The sequence below is a fragment of the Equus quagga genome, chromosome 2, assembly GCF_021613505.1.
Source record: "Equus quagga isolate Etosha38 chromosome 2, UCLA_HA_Equagga_1.0, whole genome shotgun sequence".
In the NCBI taxonomy this organism is placed as follows: Eukaryota; Metazoa; Chordata; class Mammalia; order Perissodactyla; family Equidae; genus Equus; species Equus quagga.
In genome coordinates, this window is record NC_060268.1 from 41,921,170 (window position 1) to 41,939,678 (window position 18,509).

General features: G+C 41.1%; 1 protein-coding gene across 1 annotated transcript; it reads right to left on the reverse strand.

The window, feature by feature from the left end:
• Positions 1-485: 485 nt before the first annotated feature.
• On the reverse strand, positions 486-16,358 carry GATM (glycine amidinotransferase). The gene is made up of 9 exons (XM_046653228.1): positions 16,214-16,358; positions 14,467-14,685; positions 7,936-8,131; positions 6,981-7,171; positions 5,867-6,004; positions 5,559-5,723; positions 4,276-4,339; positions 3,691-3,807; positions 486-1,519 (listed from the first exon to the last, which is right to left on the reverse strand). The coding sequence occupies exons 1-9, from the start codon at positions 16,280-16,282 to the stop codon at positions 1,407-1,409; spliced, it is 1,272 nt and encodes a 423-aa protein (XP_046509184.1). The 5' UTR covers positions 16,283-16,358; the 3' UTR covers positions 486-1,406.
• Positions 16,359-18,509: the final 2,151 nt, after the last annotated feature.

An 18,509-nucleotide genomic window follows, 5' to 3' on the forward strand; every position in this document is an offset into this window, starting at 1 on the left:
ATATACCCTAAGCGTGCACCAATTCACACGATTGTATAGATCTCTTAAGTAGGATTCAGTACAAGTGTAGCAGTGGTTTCTGTGGTGGACAGAAAAGGACACCAGGATACAAAGGAGTTAAAGGTGTTGGAAATGGCGTGGTCAAAACCTATTACTCTCTTGAAAGCACACCTCCCCCACCCCCCTGAGTTTTCATGAGTCAACACATTGAGCACCTTGAGAACGGAGACTTCTTTTTTGGGGGTGCCTAGGATTAGTCCCTCATATTTGGAAGACATTCAGATATTTCTGATTGAGTGAATAAATAAATAAATTCTGACTCTGCTAAACATTTCTGAGTACAAGTACTAGCTTTAAATTTTTATCTCCTAGGGATGAATATAGTGATTATTTCCGAACATTAGAATTCTGTCCCAAGAGCTACATTCCTATAATTTACTTATGATTAAAATAATTAGACTGATGCCAGACTCTGATAAAAGCCATTCTGTAACACAAAAGTTTATTAGAGTAAAAATCCATGTGCAATATCCAACATTAAAATTATTTCACATCGCATGTAGGTTTTACCTCCATTAGTTTTTTTAATGTTTTTAAAGTCTGCATTTTAAATAATTTGCACATCTGTAAACAAATCTTAGTTTACCAAAGATACAACGTACCCATTAGATATTGAACATCAAAATTTAAGGATAGGAACTGATAGTTATATCCTATTGCACTAAATATTTCTGTAAAGTTTTGGACAGAGAAGAAAAAGATATTCAAATAAATCACTTGAAATGAGGTAAGTTGTATGAAAAGGTTTTAGTAGCAAATATCACCAATGCTGAGATGAGAATATTAAAAACATTTATGGAAAATTCACTTAAATGTTTGCATAGTCTGTTATTTTTTTAAAAACAAAAAATTAAAAGTTATCAAAATCCTAGTAGAAAAAGAGAGAATTATCTAGTTCTACTTAAGATCTGTGTACATTCTTTCTCTCATTTAGAGAAAAGAAGTGATACAAACATTCAAAAGTCTAGCAAAAAGGAAAAAAATAATGAAGATTAGGACCAACATTTCAAGCTGCCTTTTGGAAAGAAAATTAAAAACAGAGGTAGATGGTTAAATATTAGTGGCCAAGTTACTCAAATGACTAATTTTTGTCTTGGAACACATTCACCAAATTTTTACGCTTCAAGCCAAATAGTAAATTTAGGAGTGGAGAGCAAGACCTAGCACGAGTTATTTTCCTTATATCGAAGAAAAGTAATAAAAATAAACCAGGCTTAAGACCCCTGTTAAGGATATGATTGTTTAAAGCACTACAGTTCATGCAGTTTTTAAAGCGAGAGAGTGAACCTTATCCCTAAGCTTCCTAGGTTTATTTGAGGCCAAGCCACAAGCCCCACCAGGCCTGATCAGTCAAAGTAGGACTGCAGGGTGCCTCGGCGCCGGACATCGCAAGTCCAGCAGTGGAAGCCTCCTCCCAGGGAATTGGCGTTCCGAATGTTAACCTTAATGGTACTGATACCTGCATTGAAAGAGAGAGACATGGTCAGTTAGACGGACTCACCTGGAGATGCCCTTATCGAAAGGAAAGCCTAACGATGGGTAGGAATCTTGAGGTTCTAACCCTTAAGTCTACCCCAACTCAGGATAGTCTTTCAATTTTATTTTCACCAATTATATTTCATCTAATCTATTCTACTGCTAATATAAAACCTTCACCAGAAAGTCAGCGGACTCTGAAGTCTATTTTGTTCTATTGACAATTCGCAAGTCAACAGGTTGGATGAGCAGATGTATTTGTCAAATGTTCAAAAATGATCGAGCACTAAAATTTCAAGCCCTTTTAGAATTACGCTTTAACTATTTTGTCAGACTGTTTCTAATTTTATTATGCCAATTTAGTAGGAAAAGTATAATTTAGCCAACCTGAAAAGTTGACTTTACCTACTCACATATGAGCAGAGTTTACCTAACACAATTAACTTTACCAGGCCACCTTAAGGAAACGATGGACTAGAGCTCGTATGTTAATATCTGGGTTGTGTGGTCATACAGGTACCAAAGCTATTCAGACAGTAAATCTGGCACCATTTGTACTGTCATGGCTATGATGCGCATGGCCCAATCAACCAATGGTATTTAGGAAGAATCTGTTGTGTTTGGTAAAATGGGGTTTTAAAAAGAAAATCTATTCTCTTCAAGGAACTTAATATTTTGAGGGAAAGATGAGCTACAGAGCCACTGATGTGTCCACTGGTATAGTCAGGGAGGGGAAGGCAGCAGGAGCCATCAGGAAAGACTTTCTTGAGAAAGTGAAACTATCAGGGGTGTGAAGACTAAGAATAGGGTTTGGCCAGGGGCAAGGAATGGGCTTGGGAGAAGGGGCAGGCTTTTAAACATGAGCATGTTTTCTATAGATAGACATAGCTATCTTATTCAGATGGCTAAAGCTATATTAATACTGAATTGGAGAGAATTAAGTTGCGTGCTAAACTCTGCTTAACAAATTCCCTGTGTCTAAAAAAACTTTATTAAAAATAAAATTATCAATCAGATATTTGGTACTTAATAATTTTTTTTCGTGGTGAGGAAGATATGCCCTGGGCTAACATTTGTGCCAATCTTCCTCCATTTTGTACATAGGATGCCACCATAGCATGGCTGATGAGTGGAGTAGGTCCATGCCTGGGACCTGAGACTGAGAACCTGGGCTGCTGAACTGGAGCATGTGAAACTTTAATCACTCAGCCACAGGGCCAGCCCCCTTAAATATGATTTTAAGTTGAGAAACAATAAAATCTTAATGGACAAAGAACCCGAACCCAAGCAATTGGGTTATTTAATGAGAAACAGAAAAAAAAGTGGCATAGCATGAAGGGTCAATCTAAAATTGACAGGCCAATCCTTTTAAACTGATAGTACATTAAGGAGGGATGTGTCAAAGGGTCAGGTAATTTCTTCTGAGTACTATACCTGAAATATAAGACATAGATCAAAACATGACTCCATTTCAACAAGCATACCTGGCTTTCCTTGGCACTTAGGATATGTCAAGTATGCTGAGTGATAAACAGACATGCTTCTATACTCTACATAAGAGCCATGTGAAAACCCTTTCTTTCAACACTTTTCTCAATAATACTAGAATAACTAGTCTAAATTTTGAATATCAGGGTAAGCAAACTCCTACTCAAGTACATACCTGTTCTGCCTCTTAGTTCAAAGCTGAATGACTTAGTGACATCCTCTACTGCCATTTCATTCCTTTGTTCACCGTGCTTATCACACTAATAACTCACTTCTGTATCTGGACTCTTATAAGTCCTTTAAAATATGTAATGACAATTAAATTACTTTTAAAGGACCCTCAACAATTTCCCATTTGGGGAAGGGCTGAATACTCTATATGCTCATCTCCACACATGGGCACCGGGAGGCTAGAGAAGTCATAGGAGATTGATAAACTTACTGCTAAGGGGATGTCTAAGGAGCCTGGCATATATCTCCAACCTTTTGAGGTTACGATTGTTGAAAACAAAAATATTGTGCATCTACAAAATAATAACTTGGTACCTCTAAAAGGAATGGAAATTGAACTAGATATATCATACATCAGACTTAGCATGTCCTTTCTTCACTTCTTCTCCTTTGATATTTTCTTGTACGACAATATGTTTTATTTATTGTACATACCCAGCTTTTCAAACATCTTTTGAATCGGGACTTCATTGGCATCCACCATAACACGCTTTTCATCTAGCATTAAGACATTCATGGAAAGCCATTTGGATGACATCCAGAGCGGGTGATCTAAAAACAGCAACAACTGTTAAATCATGTCTGCTATCGTTGTCTAAAGCAAGACTGTGAAAGCGAAGACTATTAGAGTGACAGCTCAATTCTTTCAGTAGTTCACTTTCCCTTGTAAAATTTTATTTCAACCTTAAGACAATTTATCTATAAATGTTATGAATCAACCTATACTCATTGTACATCGGGATTTCACCTTGTTTTCTTTAAAAAGTCATTTCTTGCTTTATGTGATGTTGTTTTATACCGACTTTTCCCATCTGCTCACTCTCATTTTCTAGGGAAGGAGAGGTTGTGAACACAAGCCCAGCCTTGTTCTAGTATGCACAAGTCCCAAGCGCCAGTTTCCTCCTTACAGGAGAAATCTTTTCTCTAAATTGCGAAAATTTGGGCTGCTATCTGTAGGTGAAAGATCCTCGGTCACTGAAGGAATCATTTTAGTCTGTGAGTATATAAAAGTAAACATACCATCTGGGATGACGGGTATTGGAGGAGTCACTATGGTCCATCCTGCTTTCTTGAAAAGATCAATCTGCAAGACCAAAAAGACCCCCCAAAACCCAAAGAGACTTAAATCTACATATATTATTCTTATTCTTGGTTTCTGATAGCCCTTATGACTAATAATTCTTTTTGAGAAGCTGTCTTTTCAACTGCCAAAATAAAGAAATTAAATTTTCAAAACATTTGGATGATTTTGTCTGAATCTTAATTAAAAATATACATAAAATCCTCAGACTACCAGATTGAAGTTAAAAAGTAACAGAAATGTTAAAGCTTTTAAAAATATCCTCATGCTTTTCTCAGGTCTCAGAGATTTTAAAATGCCAAACATGCTTTCCTTGAGAAATTATCATTAAAGAAAATGAAAATAGTTCCTACGTAATTAGTTATAAGAAAACAAAAATGTGACTATGTCAAATCCACAGTCCATCTACTTCATAGTCCATCACTGGGTGTCTATCACCAGGGTATAAAGACAAATGTTAGGGATGTACTCCCAAGGAGCCATAATTGTCCTTAGTGACCTACTATAACTCAGCCATCCCTATGTTCACATAGCCACTTAGGATATCAAGAAATTACATTAAAATGAAATGAATAAGTAATTTTGGTCATTGAGTCTAAATATATGGGATAGAAATAAACAGTGACATGGTAAAATAGTGATTTAAAAAGGTGTCCTGCAGCCTAGCAAATAATGCAAAATGACTCACTGCCCAACGGGAAGTAGGCGCAGCAGGTGGAAGTAGGAGACCACAGGTGATGGGGATGGACCAGCTGCAGTGCAGCGGCTCTGCTCCCCCCTGCTGGGTGGGGCTGGCTGAGGGGTCCTGACCTACTGGAGAGAATAAGATACCCACTGCCCACGGGCACTGCCCTAGACATGCAGAGATCATTGTACTTGTAACTCAGCTGCTGTGGAACTTCGGCTGCAAATTATGAAATCATACCACTCTGTTTGATAAAAACACACACAAATGCATAAACTTGAGCCTTTGACAGTGGCAGGCAGGCAAAGTCTGATGCCACTATACTAATGATCATGGTTACAACATATATTTGTGAGTGTTGGACGTGTTGTAGTAAACATACCATAAACAACCCAATGTTTGATCACAATAATGTTGAGCATTGCTGAATTTGTCATTTAGAACCACTAGGAACCATGGAAGTAATTAAAATAAAAATGGCAACTACTTCAGTTGCTAGATGCTATAGCTTTTCAAGAGTCCTAAAAACTCGCTTACCTGGTGACATGGTCGATCAGGGTTGGAAAGCACAAGACCAGGTCCAATGATATTGAAGGTGGCATCAATATGCATTGGATTGGGATCTTTAAAGGAGATGATGTGCACTTTGTAGTCTGGAGCAAGATGCCTACGCATCCATTCAATGCCCAGGTAGTTTGTAACCTGAGAATAAAAGGAGGACATAAATCTATAAAGATTTGGTTCTATGTTTAGATAACTAAAAATTTTTAGGATCAAAATATTTTAATTTGGAAATAAAAAGTAAAGTAATAGAGTGCAAAATTTCACAGGCAGCCTTTATCAACCTGGCTTCTTTGTGCAAAAATATCTCTTCCAGCTCGAATGAAGTCAGCAGCATCAAAGCATGGCTCAAACTCAGTCGTCACAAATTTTCCCTGAGCAGCCAATTTGTGTCTGTCTTCTACAGAACGGATGGGGTAATCCTGGTTGGAACAAGAATGCACACACACAATGCACTGGTTCATGAGGAACTTATTTATAGGGCATCCATTACTAAGAAAATTAGTTCAACATCATCATTTCCCAAAATACTACTACCCTGTTTTAGACTAAAACACGCATGGGGAAGATGTAGGTCCATGCTAACCAAACCAAAACAAACCAACCAACAATGAAAAAGAAAAACAACTAGGCATGACAGCAATTTCCCGATCCTTAGAAGCAAGTGGTACAGAGGCAGTAATGATTCTGAAAATATTCCATGACCCATACATTGACTTATGTAGCTATCTACAATACTGAAAGTCAACAGGATGAAGTCATTCTCTTCTTTTAGAAAAGAAATTTGGTCCTGAGCCTAACTCATACATAAAATGAGATGCCATGTAGCCCCTGCCAGATTTGACTGGGTGTGGTGGAATGATGGCATTACTTATTTCTGTCTTCAGATCCCAATAACAAATTTTGATTTTTTGATTCTTTTTATAAATAATCAAATAGCAGGTGATCCTATAAGAGACATACACATCTTTTACTATGAGTTTGGCCTGTAGACCAACTTCTTTTTCTAGAAGAAGAGAATGGAGTTCAGCCTAATGACTTTCTGTCTCCACCAGTGAATAGCTGTGTGCCTTCAGGCAAGTTTTCCTCCCTGTAATGGAATGATGCTACCCCCTCATGGGGTTGCTGTGAAGAATAAACAGGACTGAGGATGTAATAATGCACTTAGCTCAAGACCTGGCACATGGTAAGCACCAAGTAAGTGTTAGCAATCATTATTACTATTACAATATTATTTACTCTTGTTTTCATCATAAAACAATCATTTCTTTAAAAGTAGGTGATGCTCTCAGTTTCTGATATGCATAATAAATACAAGGTATCAGTGAATTTCTATCCCACTCTCTGTGGATTATCTAGAAGAGTTACTAATAAGCTCACCTATAATTAGGGACTCACCTGGTCATAAAGCTCATCAGCCATTGTGGGCTTAGGAGCCGTTGTCCACTTGGCACCACGGTGGAAGTAGTCTTTGATAATTGATCGGTATGCACGGTACTCAAAGAAGCGAGCACGCCATGCCATGGGAGCCTCGATGATCTCATTTCCCACAACTATCAGGATGTCTCGAGGCATCGCACCATATAAACCTGTCAGACCAAAAAGGTCCAGAGGAACCTCAGTAATGATAATTTCCAAAACAAAAAAAATCTATATAATACAATGCCATTTTTTGGTTAAAAAAATGTACAGAAAACCTATATGTGTGTGCACATATATAACTATGTGCAAATGGAAAAAAATATGGAATGATACATACCAGACAGGTAACGTGAATTCTGTGTGGGGATGGTGAAGCCAAGCCAAAAAAAAAGGAAAAGAAAAAAAGACTGAAGCAATCAAGTCCCTGTTCAAAAAGATCTTGAACCACCAAGTTTTCACCTTTTGTAAGCTCCTTTCTTGCTACACAGAAACAGAGTTCTTCAGGGAATATCAGTATCAGGAAATAAAAATTGGGCCAAGGATCACTTCTAGAACTATAAATTAGAACACCGACCTCAGGCACAAGAAGACTGTGTAGCAACGTCAGTTAGAAATAAACTAGAAATGTTTCTTTTCCACTCTTCTGTTCTTGAGGAAAATTAAATGGAATCCACTGTTCTTATGTAAGGAAATGATCATAAAGTTTAGAAAAACTGCTGCTTTCGAGGAGATTTCGATTTACAATGGAGTTTAGAATATATACATCTTAATCATATCAAAAAGAACCAATTTTTTCCTAAATAATCTTTGAAGTTTCAAAGGATTATGAAAACAAAAGAATCTCTGAGAAATTATCTGAGTTTTCTCCTTACACATTAAGAAAGAATTAAAAATTAAGACACTAGCAGTTTGGGTATCTGACATCACTTACCCGTAGACTCAAAATCAGGAGTTTTATACTTCACGGACCAGTCAATGGGGTCAGGCCTCCTCACTGTCACTCCCTCCATTTTTAAAATATTGCACATTTCTTCAATTTCAGCGACAGCCTTTTTCAAGTGATCTTTGGGAAAATAGTTGCCTCCACGCTTCTGGTAAAATGGCCAGTACTTTTCATACGTGTTGGCCTAGAAGCAGAAGAAAGTAAGCGAAATACTTATAGGAGAAAAATATGACTTATGATAGGTTCACAGGTGGTGAACAGTGATTTATATAACAACAGAATTGGGACTAAGACCATGCCTTGCCCAGTGTTGACTCCCAGCCCAGAGCACACTGCCTCTCCAGGAAAACACTCGATATTTGGTGAATGAGGAATTCTAACCCCCCCTTGATGTTTTGAGATCTTTTGTTCCTTCTGCCTGAAATCTCATGCCCTACCACTCACAGCATACCGGCCCTGAGACAGGCTTGCAATCCTCTAGGGCCAGGTTTTACAAGCTTCCTAGATGAAACAGGACACAGATGTTTGCATTAGACAGTCTCAACAAAATCAAATAAGAGAAGAAACAAAATAGCATAAGAGAAGAAAAGCACACCTATTCTAAGGTGAAACCGTGGGCTATCCAGGCATTCTAGAATTCTGTCTAGAAAACAGCACTTCAAGATATTTTTTGGGAAAATGGGACAATGCCCCCTTAAAGGTTAGAGACATACTCTTAAACATGCTTTCTTTCTCTTAAAAACCCATTATTGATTTCTCATTCATATAGAATTGCCACTTGGCAAAATTGAGCTCCAGTGCAAGTCTGCCTTTGGTGCTTTCTACCCTTCCCTGCCAGTGTGTCTCATCCCAGCCACACTCTCCGCTCCCCAATCCATCCGAGTCTCATATTGCTTCAGGTCCTTTTGTCACAGAAGAATGTGATCTGATAAATGAATTCACAAATTTTTAGCAGCTCGAAAAAAGCTTCATATTTAGAAAGTGTTCAAGGGTTATAAGTATTTATATATGTATCCAACTGAATGGAAAACAGTTGAATGCTTTAAAAAGGCTCAATTAATTTGCTAAACATTACCGTTGACTTAGGGTACATACAACAACTGTAAAATTTTGGTTTTCAAAGTATAAAAATCTAGAAGGATTCTTCATTCAAATTGTTTTTCATGTGCCTAAGTTCTCAGCAAATTTAAAGAAATACATTGGGAAATGCAGGCGATGCGTATGGATGTAATTTATCAAGATAGATGAAGCAGAATTCTAATCAGAAGATCCAAATGCTAAGAAAAAGCCTTGGACCTTCCTCAAAAGATTAGTAAAGCAATGCATATTTATATATTTTAAGTTTTAAAAAAAGTTTAAAGCAGGTATTTTAAAAAATATTTCCTTATATCATTGATTAACTGACCAACTACCAGTCCTGACCATATCATATAAAGGTTTCCATCGCAAATCAGACAAGTTCAGATGGTGGTAAGTGCTATAAAGAAGGGGAAAATTGGGTAATGAGATAGAACGTGTCTAGATGTCTAGCTCTTTAATATGAAAGACAATGTCTTTTCCAGATTTTCTCTATTTCCATTTTCTCCTCAGCCTGATAACTATCAAGCCTGTGGAAGCAGATCTGACTCTTGTTAGTTTAATATCTAGGCTCACGTCAGTTAGGCTGGGGCCGAGCCTCCTAGAGACGGAATAAGGATCTGAAAAATATGTCTTCAGCAAACACAAAGGATGCCAGTGTATCTCTAAAACGGGCTGGGAAACTTAAAAGTCCACAGGCCAAATGTGGCTCGCTGCCTGTTTTTGTAAATAAAGTTTTATGGGAACACAGACACACTCGTTCATTTACACATTGTCTCTGGTTGCTTGTGCACTACACTGGCAGAGTTGAACAGCTGAGTAGTTGTGACAGAGACGGACCTATGATCTGCAAAGCCTGAAATATTTATTATCTGGCTCAATACAGAAAAACTTTGCCGACCTCTGTCTAAATTATTAGTTGCTTTACTTCGAAGATCTATAAGCAAACAACAGGCTCAAGTTTTGGCCCATAAAAAATGTTTTCAGGGGCCGGCTGGTGGTGCAGCGGTTAAGTTCACACGTTCTGCTCTGGCAGCACGCGGTTCGAATCCTGGGTGCAGACATGGCACCACTTGGCAAGCCATGCTGTGGCAGGCGTCCCACATAGAAAGTAGAGGAAGGGGCCAGTCCCGCAGCCGAGTGGTTAAGTTCCCACGCTCTGCTGCAGCGGCCTAGGGTTTTGCCTGTTTGAATCCTGGGTGTGGACATGGCACTACTCATCAGGCCACGCTGAGGCGGCATCCCACATGCCACAACTAGAAGGACCCACAGCTAAAAATACACAACTACGTACCGGGGGGCTTTGGGGAGAAAAAGGAAAAATAAAATCTTTGAAAAAAAAAAAATAAGAAAGTAGAGGAAGATGGGCACGATGTTAGCTCAGGGCCAGTCTTCCTCAGCAAAAAGAGGATTGGCAGCAGATGTTAGTTCAGGTCTTCCTAAAAAAAAAAAAAAAGGGGGAGGGCCAGCCTGGTGGCACAGCAGCTAAGTTCAGACGTTCTGCTTCTCGGTGGCTGGGGGTTCACCAGCTCGGATCCCGGGTGCAGACATGGTACCACTTGGCCAAAGCCATGCTGTGGCAGGCATCCCATATATAAAGTAGAGGAAGAAGGGCATGGATGTTAGCTCATGGTCAGTCTTTCTCAGCAAAAAGAGGAGGATTGGCAGCAGTTAGCTCAGAGCTAATCTTCCTCAAAAAAAAACAAAAAAAGAAAGGAAAAGAAATGTTTTCAGTATTAAAAATGTGAGTCCATTTTAAGATCAACCCACTCTTTTAAAAAACAAAGCAAAACAAAAGCATTCCACTGTTTTCTACTCCTAGGAAGTCCTGCAGCAGCAACCAGAAGGAGAGGATAATAATGGGTCTTTATATTCCTCTCAGACACGTCCTGGTACTACTCATCCATTCACCACTTTCCCCTTCTCATGCCGGGCACATCTCTTACGGACCACTAAGGGACAAGAAGCCTTTGAAAATTTAACACTGGGTTCCAGCAGATGCACAGCTGTGTTGTCTTGCCTGACACATTCCAAACTATCCTGTGTGACTGTTTATGCAGACTGAAGCTTGCCTTGATAAATATAAAGTAAACTTTCCTGGGAGAAAAACGTTATTTGAACAAGTGTGAGTTTCCTTGTATAGCTCATACTTGGCTAAAGTTGGACAAAGTCCAAATGATCAGGGCACATGACATTTTCCAAGAGATAGTTGGAAATTGTTTACACTTCCTTTATAACCCTGCTAAATGAGTTAGCAATTATTTACCAAGTATCTGCAAGATAAAAAACACTATATATTAAATGCTGAGCATATGACATTTTTAATAATCTATTGCAGAGATATGGCTGCATTCCTAGAAACTTCATAGTCTTTCAGAGCCTAAAATCCTTCAGGAGTGTTTGCCAAGTGAATTTTAAATACTGTCTTCAGAAGGCTACGAAATCTCAATAGAAACTTATTTATCCAGCTGTAAACTTATAATACATTAACCTTGATCGACTTTCTATTTTATAAATGGTCTGTTATCAAGGGCTTCATTAAAAAAAATATAAAAGCAAAACAAAAAGCGTATACTTTATGGAAAGCATTAACTGTTTTGTAGCATAAAAAGCCATATGGCTTTTAAAAATTGTGCTTCCTGGGGATGGCCCGGTGGCACCGCGGTTAAGCTGCCATGTTCCACTTCAGCGGCCCAGGGTTCGTGGGCCAGATCCCTGGTGCAGACCTATGCACCACTTGTCAACCTGTGCAGTGGCAAGCGTCCCACATATAAAATAGAGGAAGATGGGCACGGATGCTAGCTAAGGGCCCAACTTCCTCAAAAAAAAAAAAAGAAAAAATTGTGCTTCCTGACAACGATGTTCCTCACTCCCATAAAATTTCTCTAGCACTTACATCTTCCAACACATCTTATGCTCTGCTTGCCTATACATAGTTTACTATATTACTTCATCTTTCATTGTTCCCAAACTGATTAATATATCTGTGTCATTTTTCTCCAACAAGAAGGTAAGGCCGTTCCTTCCAGGGGCCACACCCATCTTAGACCTACTAGGTAACTTTCCTCTCCCTCAATACCAGTTTAGTATGTAGCATAAAACAGAAATAACCAGACAAATGGATGAAATCAATACGGCCGATGCTAATAAAATCTACAACCATTACACCTCTAACGTACTTTTGTAACGTAATTGGCAAACGGGATCCAGACAACTACAATGAGTTGTGGTTTTCTCCTTTAAAATCCTTAACATGTAACCTTTTACTTTCATATTTAATCTTGTTAGGTAGATAGCAAACCTCTTAATATCTTCATTTTACTGAGGCCCAGAAATTCGTGGAATTTTGCACCAGATCAAACATTTGATAACTGAGACTAGCTGTCAAGCTTTTATCAAATACCTAATTCAACCCTAACTCAATTCAGTCTAGCATATTTTCCACAAGTCCATGAAATTACAAAGTCTAAAGTCATAAATCAAGTGACAAAGAATTCAAAATAATGTCTGAGAATTGATTCCATCTGATCATATGGTATAAAAGTCAATAATTTTAAAGACAAGTGGAAAGATAAATTATTGCCTGAATTTGAACCTTAACTTCACCCAGTTAAAATGGTTAGGAGATGGGACTTCTTTTCAATCAAAGACTTAAAAAGATCATGCCTTTTTAAAACACATGGATGGAATATAAATTAATGTGAACAAATTTCAAATATCAGAACCAAAGATAGTTTCAGAACAATTAAATGTTAATAATTTTTCTATTACCCCATCTTCAAGGTCTAACTCCAGAATTATTTTCCTCAAGAAGACTTCCTGACTATCCAGCACTTGGTCATTGCTTTTTCCTTAGCTCTCCTGGCACTTCAATTCAACTGCCTTGCCAGCTACTTGGCATAAGATACTTAGTATTAGTCTTCATTTCTATGTGAACATCGCATCTCTCCAAATAGAAAGCAAATTCTTTTGTGCTAATACCTCTGGAGCCGTGGTACAAGGTAGGCAACATTTCTGAGGATGATGCAATGACGTAACAGACTTACTTCCTCAATCCACCTTACAAATAAAAATGTAAACATTCAGGAAGAATTTAAGTACAATGAAAATATATTTGTAACCCATTATTAATGGAAGCTCAGGCTGTGTCTGCAATGTGGATGGCACTCCCTTAGATTTGGGATTCTTATGCAGTATACAACCTAACACCAGCTCACAGAGGCCCTGGCCATAATATTACAGATAAAGAACATTAGCAATTTAAAAAAAGGGAGATATTAGTTGTTGCTAGGGAAATCCTGTAAGGCTTTGTGGAAGGTTCCACTGGAGCTAGGTGGTAGTAAGAGGGGGAGGTTTTAACTGCAGACTGGAGGGGTGCAGGAAGACAGGTGGAAGAGACCTAGGTGGGAGCAGAGGCATGAGGCTTGTCTGGGCAACAGTGAGTAGTCTAGTTTGGCTGCTTACATGGTTATCTTATAAAGTCTGCTGAAAACCAAGGTGGAACATCAGAGGTGACAGGGACTCAAACAGGAACGAACATCTGCTGACCTGCCATATTAACATACCTCTACGATGATCCAATGATTGAAATGGGGAGTCCTGGCAAGGCAGACAAGAGCCAGATTATGAAGGATAATGAGGAATCCTAAGCAGTAGGTGTTAGGGGTTGGAAAATAGGGGAGTGATAGGAGCAGCATGAGTAACATGGTCAAATTTTGGTTTAAAAACATCATTCTGATAAAAGCTGGAAGGTTTGGAGAGAAGAGCGAATGCGGGAGACCAGTTAGGAGTTAACTGCAATGGTCCAGGCAGATGAGAGTCTGACCTAATGGAGTGGCACAGGGATGGAGGCAAGGTTCATTTTGGCAAAAGGCTTGTTCCATTTTAGAGAACGGATGTGGAGGATGTGACTGAAGGAGAAATAGATGATTCATTGATGTTTTAGTTTGAGTAAATAGGAATGCCAAAAACTGAAAGGAAAGCAGGCAGAAGGGTCCAGTTTAGCAGTGGCTGGCAGCTGAACTCAAGATAAGCCCGTGGCAATATCCACTCAGGAGTTTAACATGTTGATCTGGACAGAGTTCAGGAGAGAGATGTGAACCAGAGTGGCGGTGGGACCTGCAGTTGTGAGAACAGCTAAGAGAAGAGGGCCAAAAGTGAAATTCTGTTCAACCCCAGCACCACAGACAGTGCAGGAAGGTGTGAGAAATACTGAAAGAACTAACATCCCCAGAAACGGTGTCTCAGAATCCAAAGGAAGAAGTCTCATTTGTGTAAATAGTGTCAAATACTAGATGTTTCAAGTAAGACAACTTAAAATCAACCACTGGATTTGGGAGGTCCGAAGTAAGTAAAGTGACAGCAGTTAGAGAGGAGAGTGGGAGCAGAAGGCAGACTGCAGGTCAGGGGGCCCGCTTCACCACATGAACAGCCTTGCTTTACCTTCACCTCCACGGTGAATGGGGGAACACAGGCATTTTCTGCTCTGCCCACGATCACTTCCTCTAAGGGGTCCCATTCGTTGTAAGAGGAGACAGGGCAGTCTTTGGGAAGATCATCAGTGGCCTTGTCATCAGCTGCACAGGAAGTCCGGGGGGAAGCTGTAGCTGCCTGGGTGCTCTGGAAAGTTCGCTGCACCCATCCTGTTAAGGTTCTTCCAAGCTTTCAAGAACAAAGAAAAGATTATTGTGTAGTCCTACACAATCCTTGTGGGGAGAAGGAAGTAGAGGTGGGATGAAAACCCAGGATAACATAGTCAGACACTTAAAATCCGTTAGGAGAAGGTAAACCTAGATATAGATAGGTGGGTAATGGAGTTACAAGTGAGTTTTACCTTCTTGTTTATTTATACACTATCTTTTTATCTATTATGTTAATTGCCATAACTCTCTAAAGCCCCTCAGACGTCTTTGTCCCCAATGAACATGCACCCCCGTTTATATCTCAGAATGGTTTTTGGCAATCAAGCTTTAATTAACTCTTCCACAGATGACGGGTCGCCCTCTTCCCAGAAAACCACACAAAGCTGTTCCAGGTCTCCCTGCCAAGTTATGCTGGGGGAGGGAGGCTCCTTTACCCCTCAGGATCAAAGGTTACCCATATTAGGCTTTTTTCCCCCGCAAATGAAAATGTGGAAGCATTTGTAAAGGACCTTATCTTTCAGAATAATCAGCTTCAAACCAAAAGTTTTTCGTTGCTGAGACATGCTTCAGATTCTTTGGCACTTCAATTCTGAGAGTGCCCCAGTGCCATCTGCTCCATTTTACGAATGGTCCACAGTACCCCAGCCAAGATCAGGATTAACTCTGGCACAAATTTAAACAACTAGAAAGGAGATCTAAGAACTTCAAAAAAGCCTTTTGAAAATGCAGGGCTTATAAAAATCTAGAGCGGGGTGAGTCTCTCACCCGCTGGGCCAACGCCAACCTCCTCCCCCCACCCCCTCCACCCCGCCCCAAATCTTTATCCTATTCTGTTAAAAGCCTCAGAAAGGAGGCAGGAGGGGAGCCAGGGTAGGGACCAAAGCAAGAGGGAGAGTGCCAGCTGTCCTGGAACCAGTTGCTGGGGGGGGGGGGGGGGGGGGCAAACAGCCCTATTCCTGTCCTAGGAGCTAGGGAGGGTCTGCAGGCACGTGCTTACAGACCAGGGAAGGGGAAGGCGGGGACGAGGCAGAAACGCTGGGTACAGACCAAACTCGCTCCAATTCCTCTCGCGACTCAGGACTCCACGTTACACTTGGAGTGGGCCTGACCCCGCTTCCCACTTTGCAAGCCCAACCCCGTCCATTCACCCCACACGCATGCCCAACTCTGTGTCCTCTCCGGGCAATGAACGCCAATAACGCCACCCTTTTGCTAAGTGGTGTTACTTGTCGCCTCCAACCCCCTCACCCCGTGCTGAAAGCTCCGTGGAGCAACCGAGGTCAGGTTGGGGAGGGTGGCGTCCCCTGCTCTGATGGCAGCCGCGGCAGGAGACGCGCAGAGTAACTGTACCCAGCGGGTGTGGCCCCAACGCATGCCCCACCTTCCCCGGGGACACCGCCAAGCTCCCGGCAGCCAGCAAGGGATCTTGAAGCCGAGCTTCCTAGGGGGATCATGGGGACACTGTCATGCAATGCCGGCGGAGGAAAGCGAAGGAACGAGAGCGGGAGAGCAAGAAGCCGCCAGAGGAGGCGGGCGAGCGCACGCACCCGAGAACCTATGTAGTGCACCGCTTCAGCGCCGCGGCTCCCGCCGCGCAGACACCGCACCCGAAGCATCGTCCGCACCCTGCTGGTCCACGAGCGGAACGTTCCTGCTGCTCCGCCGCCTGCGTCCGACCCTCCCGAGAGCGCGCCTGCAGCTGGGGGCGCCGCGCGCGGCCTTTTGTAGCCTCTCCCCGCCCCGCCCCGACTGCCCTGCGCTCCCATTGGCTGCCGGCACAGGTGGGGGCGCCCGCGCAGGGGGAGCGGGTGCGGGTCGCGCGCCGGGCGAGGGTGCGGCGCTGGACCCTTCGTAGCCTGTGGGTCCAACGACTGGCTTGTGCTGCGCTGCGCGAGGAGGCCGCTGGTGTCTCAGGGAAGGGTCGGAGGACGCGCCTTCTGACGAAGGAAAGCTAATAGTATACACAGATATTGTTTTAAGTTTACATTCATGGATTTAAGTATGCAGAGCGTTTAAATTCATCCGTGTGCACTGACTCAGCCCCTTCATCTTACAGTGAACGAAACCACCCGAAATTTAGGTGGCTTCTTAGGGCAACACAGATTTGAGACTGGAGGGGCCTAAGTCTGGAACTCAGGTCATCCGCTCCCCGACGGGCTGCGCTCTCCACCCACTAGGCTGTTAGGCTTTCTTCGGAGTCCTTGGGGTTTCAATAGTCTTTGGCCATGTGCCCCTGGCTTGAGAAAATCATGGGAATAGAGACAAATGTGGGCCAGAAATAAGGGAGGACTACAGACAGTTTCTTCCCTTCCATTTCATGTATTTAATTTTTTGTTTCAATTTGATTAGGATACATTTGTTAGAAAAGTAGTTCCCTGACAGAGCAAAGTCTTAATTGCTGCGGAATGTGCAAAACTAGAGGACTCAGTGTAACGTTTAAATTCCTAGCAGGAGAGGGGGCGGAAAGATCTGAGTATTTCATTTTTATACCTACAAAATATGTAATTGTTTGTTTTTAATGAGCTGTCTTAAATTCTCGTGTCGCAAACTTGTTTTCCAGAGTTCATGGATGAAAGGCACAGACAGGCAGGATCGCATGGTGGAAAGACTAGCGCAGAGGGAGTTGGGAGAGCTGGTTGCTAGTCTTCACTCTGTTATAGACTACTATGTGTCTTCCTGAGTTGCAATCTTCTTATCCTCAAAGGGAGAACAATTGCAGTTATTGTCCCTAGCACACAGGGTCATTGAGGGGCCAAAAGGAGAGATTGTACATGCAGAACTTGGTGTAACACTAAGAGCTATCTGAATAGGAGGTAATATTTTACCAGCTCTGAAAATAAGGAGCCCTCTAAATGTGATAATAGAGTGAAGGGAGTCAGTAAGTCTTGGTTCATATCTTAGCTATGCTACTAACTTGCTGTGTGACCTGGAACCAAATTCCTCCACCTTTCAAATGAAGCTGTCACACGTCTAGTGAAAGCATTGGGAGATCATTTTTCAAAATTTAAAAAGTACCTTCTCTCAACAATTAAATGCAGCCACCTCTAAGGTCTAATTCTGTCAGTGTACATAGGGTGGCCAGAGATGGGCTCCTCCTCAATTTAAGAGTACAGTAAGTACACATCACACATGGTATTGACATCACCCCATACCATTTCTGTCTGAGATGTGAGGACATCCTCATATCACTCATGGCACACACTGTTTTAATTTTGAAAATATAAGAATTGGGAGTGCCTCGGTGAGGCCAGGGTGTCATTAAGTTTTATATAAAGAAAAACTCATTATAGCCATAGAACATACCCTTATCTCCTGGAATCCAGGGGAAGTGTGTGGACAGAGCTACCTAAACCAGTCCTACTGCTATAAAAGCAAATCAAAGCACTCCCTGCCTTTTCCTGTCTGATTTATTTTTTGCCCTTGAAAAAATTCTGGAAAAAGTTTTAGATTGACCTCATCAATCAGAAGCACAAGTCTTCCATATTGGTTTGTTTAACATTGGGCCAACTCTGCAAAGCGTCCATGGTGATACCTGGCAATTCCTTGGTCTTCAGTTGCTACTTTTTAAAGAAGAAATAGAATAGATTGCGAAATCTTGCCTTCTTCTCCCTCATTGGCAATAGGCTAGTGTAACACTAGTGACTTTGATTGAACCAATAATTTTAGGATCTTGGTGGTCTCATAATTAATGGTTATGCGTATTTAAGTCTAATAGTAGTTTACTCTTACAGGTTAATGTAGAGGCATGATTTATGGCAGCATGCCGGTAAAGGATGAGGAATAGGAAACACATCAGAAGCATGGCAAATGATTCTGCTCTCCAATTTTTCCTTCATCACTCTT

Coding starts and splice junctions, on each gene's coding strand:
- GATM (XM_046653228.1), bottom strand. CDS start 16,282: ATGCTTCGGGTGCGGTGTCTGCGCGGCGGGAGCCGCGGCGCTGAAGCG. Junction 5,724..5,866: donor TTTTTGCACAAAGAAGCCAG/GTTGATAAAGGC, acceptor TTTTATTCTCAG/GTTACAAACTACCTGGGCAT. Junction 4,340..5,558: donor CTGATCGACCATGTCACCAG/GTAAGCGAGTTT, acceptor TTGGTCTTGCAG/ATTGATCTTTTCAAGAAAGC.